This window comes from Phoca vitulina, unplaced genomic scaffold, assembly GCF_004348235.1.
Source record: "Phoca vitulina isolate PV1807 unplaced genomic scaffold, GSC_HSeal_1.0 scaffold16, whole genome shotgun sequence".
Taxonomy (NCBI): Eukaryota; Metazoa; Chordata; class Mammalia; order Carnivora; family Phocidae; genus Phoca; species Phoca vitulina.
The window spans coordinates 3,498,175-3,510,389 of record NW_022589719.1 but is presented as its reverse complement, the minus strand read 5'-3'; the positions used below and the strand labels follow the sequence as shown (position 1 = coordinate 3,510,389).

The window sequence follows — 12,215 nt, the reverse complement described above, 5'->3', positions numbered from 1 at the left end:
GAGAGACAGAGAGCATGAGAGGGAGGAGGGTCAGAGGGAGAAGCAGACTCCCCGCCGAGCAGGGAGCCCGATGCGGGACTCGATCCCGGGACTCCAGGATCACGACCTGAGCCGAAGGCAGTCGCTTAACCAACTGAGCCACCCAGGCGCCCTAGAATTTCTTTTCAAAACATGTGCCAAGCAAAAACAAAAAACAAAACAAAACAAAACCCCAAACATGTGCCAAGCAGGGGAAAAAATATCAAAATGACTAAAGCCAGGAGAGCTTCTTCCAGTGTGATTAATTCAAGTATTTGAGTAATTTCTGAATATTAACAATCCAAGAGATATTAAGGTAAATATTCAGATTCTGGGAATTGCATTAGAGATTATTTAAGGAAGGGGAGAGATTCTCGTTTAAATTCTTCCTTTTGCATAATTCAACCCATGTTTTTAATAACTCAATCCTCATGCAACCAAGATGTCTTTTGGAGTTACTATACTATTCACTAATTATTTGTTCTATTACCTAATATGCTAATCTAGGGGATCCTGAAGAGTGCAAGGAATGACAGTAGTCTAGGATTAAACAAGTTCATAAAAATTTCTGCTTAGCCATGTTTTGAGTTTTTATTTTCTTCTTTTTTTTCTCAAAACTATATCAGTCTAAATCAATACCACTCCAAGCATTCCATTCCAAAGGTAAAGATACTTCACTGATCACTTGCAAGAGAATATGCCAGATAATTTTGATTCTCCTCTCCATTAAGAAATCGATGCTTCTTCACAAAGAATTTTCAAATCTATTTACCACCCTCTCCCCACGCCTCCTTAATGTTTCCTCTGCTACTTCCTTAGTGAAACTGTCATTTTATACACTTTTGCACTATTTTTCTTTTTTTTAATTCTCTTTTTTTAAAGATTTTATTTATTTATTTGAGAGACAGCACAAGCGAGAGAGAGAGAGAGAGAGCACGAACAGGGGAGAGGGTCAGAGGGAGAGGGAGAAGCAGACTCCCCGCTAAACAGGGAGCCCTATGTGGGGCTTGATCCCAGGACCCCGGGACCATGATCTGAGCCAAAGGCAGATGCCCAACTGACTGAGCCATCCAGGCACCCTTTGCAATATTTTTCTACTGGACCTCCATCTCTAGCCATTTGCCCCAGCTGGCTACAACCAATTGTCTACATTGTGTTACAGCAGATGCGATCATGACATTCTTGTGCCCCAAAATTGTCAATAGCATTTGATTGCCAAATGAACACAGACCCTATTACTTAGTACAATATTCCAAGGTATTCATAAACACTACTACCATTTCCTACACTAGACCAGAGATTTTCAGAGTTACGGACTTCACAGATTTATAATCTCTCTATATATCTAGATGTAAACATATATCTATTCACACACACACATATATCCTAAAGTAGGTGTTGAAGATAATAGTAGCAAACTTTAATTTTTCCAAATAAAGAAAACACAAAATTACCATTTAGTATCACCTTTGCTTTATAAAGCAATTTGCTTAAATTAATTATGTCTCTGAAAACATTTCACATTGTTCTGTCATATGTCATGTATCACTGTAATAATGATGACTTTCTGATAGATTGGCAGCAATGTGTGGCAATGAAAGGCATTTGGGAATCATTGTGCTAGACGACTCAGCATTCCCTAAACATATACTGATTGATAATATTAGGACTCACAGACTTATGTTAATTATAGGAATGGCTCAGAATTCAAATAACTGTGTCAGTCAAGGTCTTGGCAAGAAACAGGCACAGTTAGCAGGGATTTTAAAAATAATTTAACAGTGCAGTATTTACAAAGGTATGGCCAGGGTTAAGGGCATCAGTACGGTACGTGAAGGCAACCAGGGATTAGCAACAGCAGCAAGTCCCCAGGGCCGCCAGGAGGAATTGTTGCTATCAAAACCTCCGGGGTAGGGGGTGGGGGGCCTTCTAGAACTTTTAGAGGAAGGAACAAGAATCCTGAGGCCTTAGCAGAGAGCAGAGAAAGAAAAACGCTACAAGTCTCTCCTCCTTCTGATTGCTTGCTAATGCCTCTCACTGGTCATTCAGCAGCAAAAAGACGGGAAGAGAAGAGGTTGATACCATCAAGGATCAGACCAGTCCCCCTGTGCGGAGCAGGGAAAAGGAGGCGGAAAACAGATGAAGTGAAATGGGAAGTACAAAAGGAGAGAGCCAACTAACTCTCTCCCCACCATATTTACAAAAACAGAAGGCAGGCTAATTTGAATTGCAATGCCCTTTCTTTTGTCCCCTTTCCTTAGCTAACTGCATTAGAACGCCTGTGTTGGAGCACTGTTTCCACGCTTTTCACATTGTGGCACCTGGCAGTCAACAAAGAGGATTTGGGAGCCATGTATAAAAGACTGGGTGAAAAAAAAATTTTTTTTTTTTTTTGCACTTTCTTAGAATGCTAGTATGCACAGAGATGATTCTACATATTAAATTTATATGGAACTTCTTACTGACATTCAAAACTCTGAAATTTTTTAGAGAGAAAATCTTGATTCCATGATTTTTTTGGATATGGGTTTTATGTTTGGCAGGGTCAGTCACAATTCCTGATCAAGACGTTAAGTTCTCTTCATATTTTTTTTTTTTTTTTAAAGATTTGATTTATTTGATAGGGAGAGACACAGAGAGAGCAGGAACACAAGCAGGGGGAGTGGGAGAGGGAGAAGCAGGCTTCCCGCCGAGCAGGAAGCCCGATGCGGGGCTCGATCCCAGGACCCTGGGATGGAAGCCCGATGCGGGGCTCAATCCCAGGACCCTGGGATCATGACCTGAGCCGAAGGCAGATGCTTAACGACTGAGCCACCCAGGTGCCCCAGTTCTCTTCATATTCTTGAGAGTCACCACTGACTAAAAATGTTGTAACTAAAACAGATAAAACAATTTTTATAACCAATCAAAATTTATAAGAAATGAGATTGTGGGGCACCTGGGTGGCTCAGTCGTTAAGCGTCTGCTTTCAGGTCAGCTCATGATCCCAGGGTCCTGGGATTGAGCCCCACATCGGGCTCCCTGCTCAGCAGGAAGCCTGCTTCTCCCTCTCCCACTCCCCCTCTCTCGCTGTCTCTCTCTCTCTGTCAAATAAATAAATAAAATCTTAAAAAAAAAAGAAATGAGATTGTACTTAGTCTTTTTTTTTTTTTTTAAATAGGCTCCACATCCAGCGTGAAGCCCAGTGGGGGGCTTAAACTCACAACCCTGAGATCAAGACCTGAGCTGAGATCAACAGTTGGTCACTTAACCAACTGAGCCACCCAGGCACCCCAAAATAAAATTATATTTAAAGGAAAGCTCTTCTTTCCTTATAAAGGCAACATAATGCTAAACCTTATTATAATGATGTAAGTGAATTTTGAATCCAAAAATTCCTAGTATCAAGTATTTCAAAGTTTTCATGGAAGTTCTAATTTTCAGAATATTTATGCCTTGTTAGAACGGTCTTTCTGGGTGGCTCGGATGGTTAAGCGTCTGCCTTCGGCTCAGGTCATGATCCCAGGGTCCTGGGATCGAGTCCCGCATCGGGCTCCCTGCTCAGCGGGGAGCCTGCTTCTCCCCCTGCCTCTGCCTCTCTCTCTCTCTCTCTCTCTGACTCTCATGAATGAATAAATAAAACATTTAAAAAAAAAAAGAACGGTCTTTCTACTACTAGCTTTGAGACCGCTTAAAGCCACATACAGTGCAAATGGAAAGGAGTGTCTCAAATTTGTGAAAAAAAAGAGATTTGGAGCAGACATCTACACCTATGCGTACAAGGAGATTCCTACCTTTTAATCCCTTCTCCAACACCTTCCTCTGAATTCACTAGGACGATGCTCTGTCCTTCTTGGACATCTGGAACTCTTCCACTAACTTCCTGGGCCCCTTACCCATGACAGGCTTCTCAGAAAGATAGATTGCATTGTTGGAAAAAAAAATGACAAATGTGTCTGCAAATTTTTTATGAGAAATCTCTCTTCAAAAGTTGTGCCAACTTGACAGATGGTAACTATACTTATTGTGGTGAACACTGCTTAATGTATGGAATTGTCAAATCTCTATGTTGTACATCTGAAACTAATATAACATTATGTCAATTATATTTTAATAATAAATTTTTTTAAAAGGTATACCAGCTTGTTATTTATTGTTGTTACTAAAGAATACAGAGAGACCTATTCTCACCACTGTTTTGAATGAGGTAATGGAGTCAGGATCAGGTGTAATCATTGCCCATAATATTTGCCCCTGGAGGGACTGTAAAAAGGTCAAAACACTTTCCTTCCATGAAGCAGGTTCCTGGATGAAGGAAAAACCCTCTGTGTCTGCCTTGCCTGAAGATGGGGCGTCCAGGCCTACCTATTCATATAGAAAAAATATTATGTCAACAACCAGATAGCTGAAATTAATGTGGTGATACATGATTATGACATTGTTCAGAGTAGAAAAAAGAGATATCAGAATATTTTGTTTTTGTTGGTCTCTCAGCTACATAGTGTCCTATAATTTAGGACAATAAATTATAGGACTAAGATTTAGACCTAACCTAGAGAATAAAACCAATTTGATTTTTCTAGTCTTTACAGTGCATTGAACAAGACTGTATTAGAAAACTTACAGGACCAAGAGTAAATATTGCTGCAGCAAGCCCCATCTTTCTTCAATAAAATTTTCTTCGCCACTGTCCATAACAGTGTTGGTGGTTGCTCTTTTACCTTTGGGAGGAGGGGAATTTAGAGATGTGGGTAGATGTATACTTTCAAGGCTTATATAATAACAACAGCAATAGCCAATGTATTGTTTATACATGTCATATAGTGTCCTACAGGGCTTGTACTAGTTGGGTGCATTTAGCTAAAACTGACAAAAATGAAACTAAAACTGGCACACATGCCAAAAAACAAAACAAAACAAAAACAAAAAACCAAACAACACACACACAAACACATACCATAACTGGGAACATATAGGGCTATAATCCTAAATGGGGTTAGTTTGAGGATTGTCTTAATCCAATGCATTCTTTGTGATTCTGAGATTCTCTTGGCTCTGGGAAGGAGACGGCTGTGGCAGCTTTGGGCTTCATATAAATATATAACAGTATCAAGAGGAAGACAGAAACTAGCTCTTAAGCATGCCTGATATTCAGCTTATGTACACTCAGGTGGTCTATTACCACTTCCTCTTCATATTAGTCAACGTTCATGCTCAGTGTTCATGCTCTACGGACTCTCAAAAGTAAGAAAGTATTCTCTGAATCATCTAGGCCTAAGGGATTGAAAATGATTCACCTGGTTATTTTTGAACAAATTTCTGTCATTAGGAAACACTATACATTGAAAGTCTTAAGACTGGGTTCCTAAATTAATTACTGAATTAAAAGAGGGGCAGATTAAAATGATTGGCTCAAAATTACCAGGTACTACCCCTTGAGCTGAGCTGAGTCCCTATCCCAAATTGCATTGTCATCATTCAAAGTGGGTGGGAGTGATGATAGAATGGATATTAAAAGACAGTCATAATATTAAGTACGGCATTTTACATTTATTATCTCATGTCCTCTCTTTTCTGAACCTCATTTGTTTGTTGCTTAACAGCCATGGTTTGAATGATTATCATGTTTTAACAAAAATCTCCTGAGATTTGGCCTTCCATACACTATCCTAATTTACTGTATCCCAGAAACTTAGGGATCATAACCAAGAAGTGGGAGATTGCTCCTGGTATTTGTAGCCCACACTGTACACGTTCATGTCATTATATGTTTTACCTTGTTATTTCTCTCATTTGGATTTTCCCTTATTCCATGTTTGCTCAAAGAGTTTAAGGCCTGAATGAAGTATTGGTCCTTTATAAAACTTTCCTAGGACTCTCCAGTTTATAACTGGTCTCTCAGAGAATCATTCTTACAATTTTTAAAACATATAACATCTGATTTGCATTATAGTTAAGTGGTTTTGTGCCCCTCCCCACCCCTGGCTCAAGATTGTAGGTTTCTTAAAGTGAAGGCCCTGTCATAATCATCTTTCAATCCCTAACACTTTACATATAGTAGAAGCTATATGTAGAAGTAGAGTTAATGCTCATTGAATTTTGTTGAATTAAATCTAACATTGAGGAGAAGCTCTAAACCCTAGGCTTTTCTTTCTTCTAAAGGGGAGGACTTCATAGACATTGTTTATTGAAAATAGGCTAATGTGAAATATGTATAAATTTATACATTATATTGCTCAAGTAAGGATTTAAAATAAAATAGTATTTTAAAGAGATAAGTGGAAAGATCTGAAGCTGAAGTTAATATGAACAATTCTTGCCATAAGTTCTCACCCCATCCTGAACTAAAGGCATCGTTATTGGATTTCTTTCACCTCCTTGAATGGATTAGACTTTCTCAACTCAGTTATCTGTAACTTAACTGTTCCCTTGGCCATGAAAACAATTCTCAACACTCATCTTTGAGCTTTCACGTGAAAAGCCAGTTTTTTAAAGAGGTCTCCCTATTACCTAAGTCTTACTGACCTACCTCTATTCTATCCTCCTATCAAATTTGAGGTTACTTGTTTAATGTCTCTCTTCAAAGTCAGGAGATGAATTCCTCCACTAGGACAAGGGCTACATTTATTTTATTTATCACTAAATCCCTAATATCAACATGATGTGACATAACAAGTGCTCAATAGAAGAATAAATGAATGAATTAGTGAAGCCTGTACATTTCCTAAAGGCAGGCTGCACACTGGGCTCAAAGTGTCTAGTAGCCAATACAAAGAATTTTGGGATATATGGTATTCCTGGCATAAAATCTAGTAATACTTCAGGACCAAATGACTGGGCTGATAAATATCAAATAATAAAACTGAATTAACAGCATAAGCATCACTGCTTTATTTATTCATTTTTAAATTATTTTTTTATTTTTTTAAATTTTATTTTATTATGTTATGTTAGTCACCATACATTACATCATTAGTTTTTGATGTAGTGTTCCATGATTCATTGTTTGCGAATAACACCCAGTGCTCCATTCAATACTCACCCTCTTTAATACCCATCACCAGGCTAACCCATCCTCCCACCCCCCTCCCCTCTAGAACCCTCAGTTTGTTTCTCAGAGTCCATAGTCTCTCATGGTTCATCTCCCCCCTGATTTCCCCCCCTTCATTTTTCCCTTCCGACTATCTTCTTCTTCTTTTTTTTTTTAAATATAATGTATTATTTGTTTCAGAGGTATAGATGTGGGAATGCTCATTTTAATAAATGAAACATGGCTCTTCCCCCTCTTAAATTCGTTTCTCTTTCCCTTTTGTTAAAACAAAACAAAACATCAATTCTGCCTACTTAAATTAGAATGAATTTTGGCTAGTATCTTTAGGACTGTAAAGGAATTCAGCTCAAATGAGCTGTGTCATCAACATTAGTAAGTTAAAAATTGTTATGGGTATTTGGACAATGCAACCTCTAGTAGTTGGCACATAAATATTTGTTGAATGCATAAATGAGTGAATAATCCAGATGACATTCCCGAAATAGATCCTTCTTTCTCTCCCCTCTCTCTTCCCACAATGTTAGTCAAGTATTTGCTTTTGGTATCTGCTCTTAACTGTCACTTTTGCTCAATTAGTTGTTTGTGTGAAACAAAATTCAACTGAGCTATTTTGCTATGGAAAAAATGAAAACAAAAATAAATAGTGCAATTTTGAAATGAAAATTTAAGTTCCTTTAAAATTTTTAGTGAAGTATTAATAAGTTTTGTTTGTTCCAGTTAATCTGGGCTTCAGTTCTTAAAAATGAAAGAACAACATGAAGGCCGGAATTTAAGAGTGCCTGGCATTAATTAATTGGAGGCCAGTACATTTTCTATTAAACTGAGTTAACTAAAGCCTTCATTTAATATTAACACCATGTCTGGATTTACCCAATTATGATAAACCTCAGCACAGACTCTCAGGCAAAGCTCAGGAAATTTCTACTAGGGATTATTTCCAAAGTGAAAGGAAGCATGGAGACTTTCGTGACTAACAGCATCTCACACGTGACTCCGGGAACTTTCTCTAGGACGCCCCACATTTATTCTCCTCCAGCCCTAAGGGCCTCCTTAATACTGGCGGCGAAAGTAAAACCGCCGGGCCTTTTCTCCAGTTTAAATTTCCCGGGGTCAAAATACCCGGATTAAAGCCGATGTCAGATTGATAAGGACTTTATCCAATAGCGTTGTAGAGAGGCGTATCCTTACACGGACGCTCCAATCAGCACGCAGAGAGTCGGCGTCTCCAAGGTGAACGCGGAAGTAAGCACGCCCCCATGGAATCGCTCCTGCAACACCTGGAGCGCTTCTCCGAGCTTCTGGCCGTCTCCCGCACGACCCACGTCAGCACCTGGGACCCCGCGACCGTGCGCCGGGCCTTGCAGTGGGCTCGCTACCTGCGCCACGTCCACAGTCGCTTTGGCCGCCATGTCCGCATTCGCACGGCTCTGGAACGGCGGCTGCAAAAGCGGTGGAGACAGGATGGCGCCTCTGGGTCCGCTCCAGTCCCCGGGTTGACGAACTTCCAGGCGCTGGGGCGCTGTGACCGCCTGCTGTCTCTGCGCCTGCTGGAGAACCGGGCCCTCGGGGATGCCGCCTATCACTACCTGCTGCAGCAGCTCTTTCCGGGCCCTGGCGTCCCGGACGCCGACGAGGAGACGCTTCAAGGCAGCCTGGTTCGCCTCGCCCGCCGCGGCTCCGCCGTCCACATGCTGCGTTTCATCGGCTACGGAGAGAACTCGGTGCTTGAGGACGCAGTGCTGAAGACCCAGGCGGAGCTGCTGCTGGAGCGTCTGCGGGAGGTGCCGAAGGCCGAAGCCGAGGGCCCCAGCAGGTTTCTCAGCACCCTGTGGGACCGCTTGCCTCAGAACAACTTTCTGAAGGTGATAGCGGCCGCGCTGTTGCTTCCCCCGTCGTCTCCCCGGCCCCAAGGAGAAGAGTTGGAGCTGGGCACCCCCAAAACGCCCGGAGAGGGGGGTCAGGAGCTGGTCCGTTGGCTTTTGGCGAAGTCAGATGTCATGGCTGCCTTTTGCCACAACCTCCCAGTCGGGCTTTTAACTTCGGTGGCAGGCCGCCATCCAGAGCTCTCCCGGGCCTACCTGGGTCTGCTTACAGACTGGGGTCGACATCTGCGCTACGACCTTGAGAAAGGCACTTGGGTTGGAGCTGAGTCCCAACACGTGTCCTGGGAGGAGTTGTACGGCAGGTTTCAAAGCCTCTGTCAGGCCCCTCCACCTCTCAAAGATGAAGTTCTCACTGCCCTGGAGTCCTGTAAGGCGCAAGATGGAGATTTCCAAGTCCCTGGTCTCAGCATCTGGACAGACCTGTTGTTAGCTCTTGGGAGTGGGTCATGATAGTGCAGTTGGGGGAAAAAAAAGTTTTAGGTCTCAGCCCAGGCCCCAGTTCACTATGGGCAGTGTTCTGTTATTATTTGTATGTATAGTTTACAAAATTAAAATTCCAGTGCTTGTTCCAGATCTGTACGTTCAGGTGTCCAAAAGATTATTTTAGGTGCTGATTTATAATAGGCAGGATTATAATTTATAAATTGTAAAGGAACTGGCTTGTACTGTCATGGATTTTGTGGATAGAGGAGTGACATTGGAAGGATCCTACTTAAAGCCAAGAGAGTAACAATAGTTTGCTTATTAGAAGGCCCCTTCTTAAGAATGCTGAAAAGATGTGTACTTTTAAAAGTGACAAAACCACCTTTTTTTCTATAAGTATGGCTTACTTTTGTAGCCCCCCTCCCCCTTACCCACCGCTCAGTAGTGAAGAGTTTCCTTTAACCAACATGTGTTGTCAAAAAATGTTCGTTTGAAAAGCTAACTGGCCTATTTGGAGTTTAAACCCTGTACTTTGGCCTTTTTAACCTAGTATCCTAACCAATTAGCCAGCCTCAACATGTATTAAAATTGTGTTGTTCAATGAGTTTCTTATTTCTGCAAATCACTGCTCTCTGAAATTCAGAGACCAAACAGGTTTCTTTTGTTTTGTTTTGTTTTTTGTTTTTTACCAAACAATACTTTAAAGCACTGACTTAAGGATGAGAAAAAAAAAATTGCTTAAGGTATAGTAAATACAAATATATGCCCTTGGATTTAGCATTTGATGGTAAAACAATCAAACCAAATACGAATTAGAAGACCCAGATTTTAGTGCTTCAGCCATTGACTAGATTAATAAATCACAATCTTGGTGCTACAGTTGCCTCATGTGTTAAATGAAGTGTTTAAAATAGTTAAATTTCCTCATTTTTTCCTTAATGGCTGCCCTATGGGAACAGTTTAGAGTATTTGTCTCGTGTGTGTAGGAACCTAATTTTGTGAGTTTACCCAGATGCTCCACAACTGGTAGAGTGATTCCCAATCACCAAACTTAAGAGTGTTTTATTAACTTTTATTAGGGGGATATAACTTTGCATTTATAAAGATATTTTTGTCCCTATCCAAGTTAGTTGGTAGCAAGATTTTTTTGAAAACGTAGGGATGTTCAGAAAGTTAATTCCTAATTTCCAGAAACGTAGTTAGAATGAGGAGTTGTATAATCTTGTGGAATTTTTAACTCTATAATAGAACGTGGAGTAAGCTACTGTTCCACTAGCATGTACACTTTTTTTTAGATAATCCTAGGTTAACAGTAGTAGGTTCTATTTTCCTGTGGTCTGATTCCTTTTTCTACCTCTAATCCATGTAGACCATCTTTTAGATTGTTTGCCATTAATGCAAGAAGAAAGGCAATTCTTTCTGTCAGTTACATGAACTGTTTCAGGAAACAACCTAGTGAAGTTCTATAGGGGCAAGTCCTAATGTTGACTCAACCCTAAATCCCATAACTCTAAGGTTTAGTTTCAGAGAATGACAGTTTGTAAAGTTATTTCCCTATTTCTGCAGCTATATTGCATACTCTTATTTAAAATGATAAAAATTGATATAGATTTAAGAAAATTTTAAAATCCATATTTATACCTAAGCATATCTTATTTTAGGCTCTATGTTATGTTCATTACATAGATAATCTTGTCTAATCTTCATACCAAGACTGTATTCTTATAAATCAGGGTATAGGCTGAAAGAGATCAAGAAGAATGCCCAAGGGCACACAGAAAATAAGTAACACGGGAACAGAAGCCCTATCTGTTTTGTTTTCTTTTTTCCCCAGAGCCTAGCACAGTGCCTGGCATGTGGTAGGTACTCCAGATGTTTGCATAAATGAAACCAGGATTAGAACCTTAATCTGTATTCTTTATCTTATTTTAAACAGAATTAAATATTTGAAAATATGCTATTGATTATAGCAATCTTATTTCTCTAGGAATCTATAAGAAAAAGGGAGAGGAAGGAATGAGAAACAATAACTTCAAGCTTCTCATGAGTTGGCAAATAAAATGACTTCATGTCTGTTGTATTGCTGTTAGAATTATTTGAGGACCTACATCTCAGTGCTCTCTTAGCACTTTTCGGGCTGGTTGTATATTTATTGAGTATATTAGACTATTTCAAATCTAAATGCTGTTGTCTATGTGCTGGCTACTTATTCTGATTCTAATGGAAAATGCCTAAGATTTGGCTTTTGGCGAATAAATTTGGCACATTTTTGGTGTCATATGTATGATGTTATATAGTTTACAAAGTTTTACAATTAAATCATCTAGCAGAAACTCTGTAAGACAGGGCAATGTGCTGTGAGCTTCCAGTTTTATTAATTGAGACTCAGGAATTGAATCTCAACATTTGTCCAACATTGTATGGTGGTAAAGCCAATGTAGATCTGGATATTTTCTAACTTAAATTGCTCCACAAACTTTCTAGGTGATTTTAGGTGATTGGTGATTTCAAAACCAGTATTTAGTTAAAAGGATCTGTATCATCATTGTAAACTCCCAACTAACACAGGGTCTGGCACATATATTTTATTTAAATTCAATTTAGTTAACATCTAGTATATTATTAGTTTCAGGGGTAGAATTTAGTGATTCATCAGTTGCATATAACACCCAGTACTATTCTGTCAAGCACTCTCCTTAATGCCCATCACCCAGTTACCCCATCCTCCCCACTGACCTCCCCTGCAGCAACCCTCAGTTTATTCCCTATATTTTTTCAATATTCTATTAAGTTTGGGTTATTACCCCCTGCTATAACTTTTACCAAGTTATTTCACTCTCTCAATGAGAGTTTATTCATCT

The 12,215-nt window shown here is 39.9% G+C and overlaps 1 protein-coding gene across 1 annotated transcript; it reads left to right on the top strand.

Annotated features, from left to right (window-relative positions):
• The first annotated feature begins 8,074 nt into the window (after positions 1–8,074).
• On the top strand, positions 8,075–11,981 carry FANCF (FA complementation group F). The gene has a single exon (XM_032415068.1). The coding sequence runs from the start codon at positions 8,305–8,307 to the stop codon at positions 9,379–9,381; it is 1,077 nt and encodes a 358-aa protein (XP_032270959.1). The 5' UTR covers positions 8,075–8,304; the 3' UTR covers positions 9,382–11,981.
• The last annotated feature ends 234 nt before the right edge of the window (positions 11,982–12,215 follow it).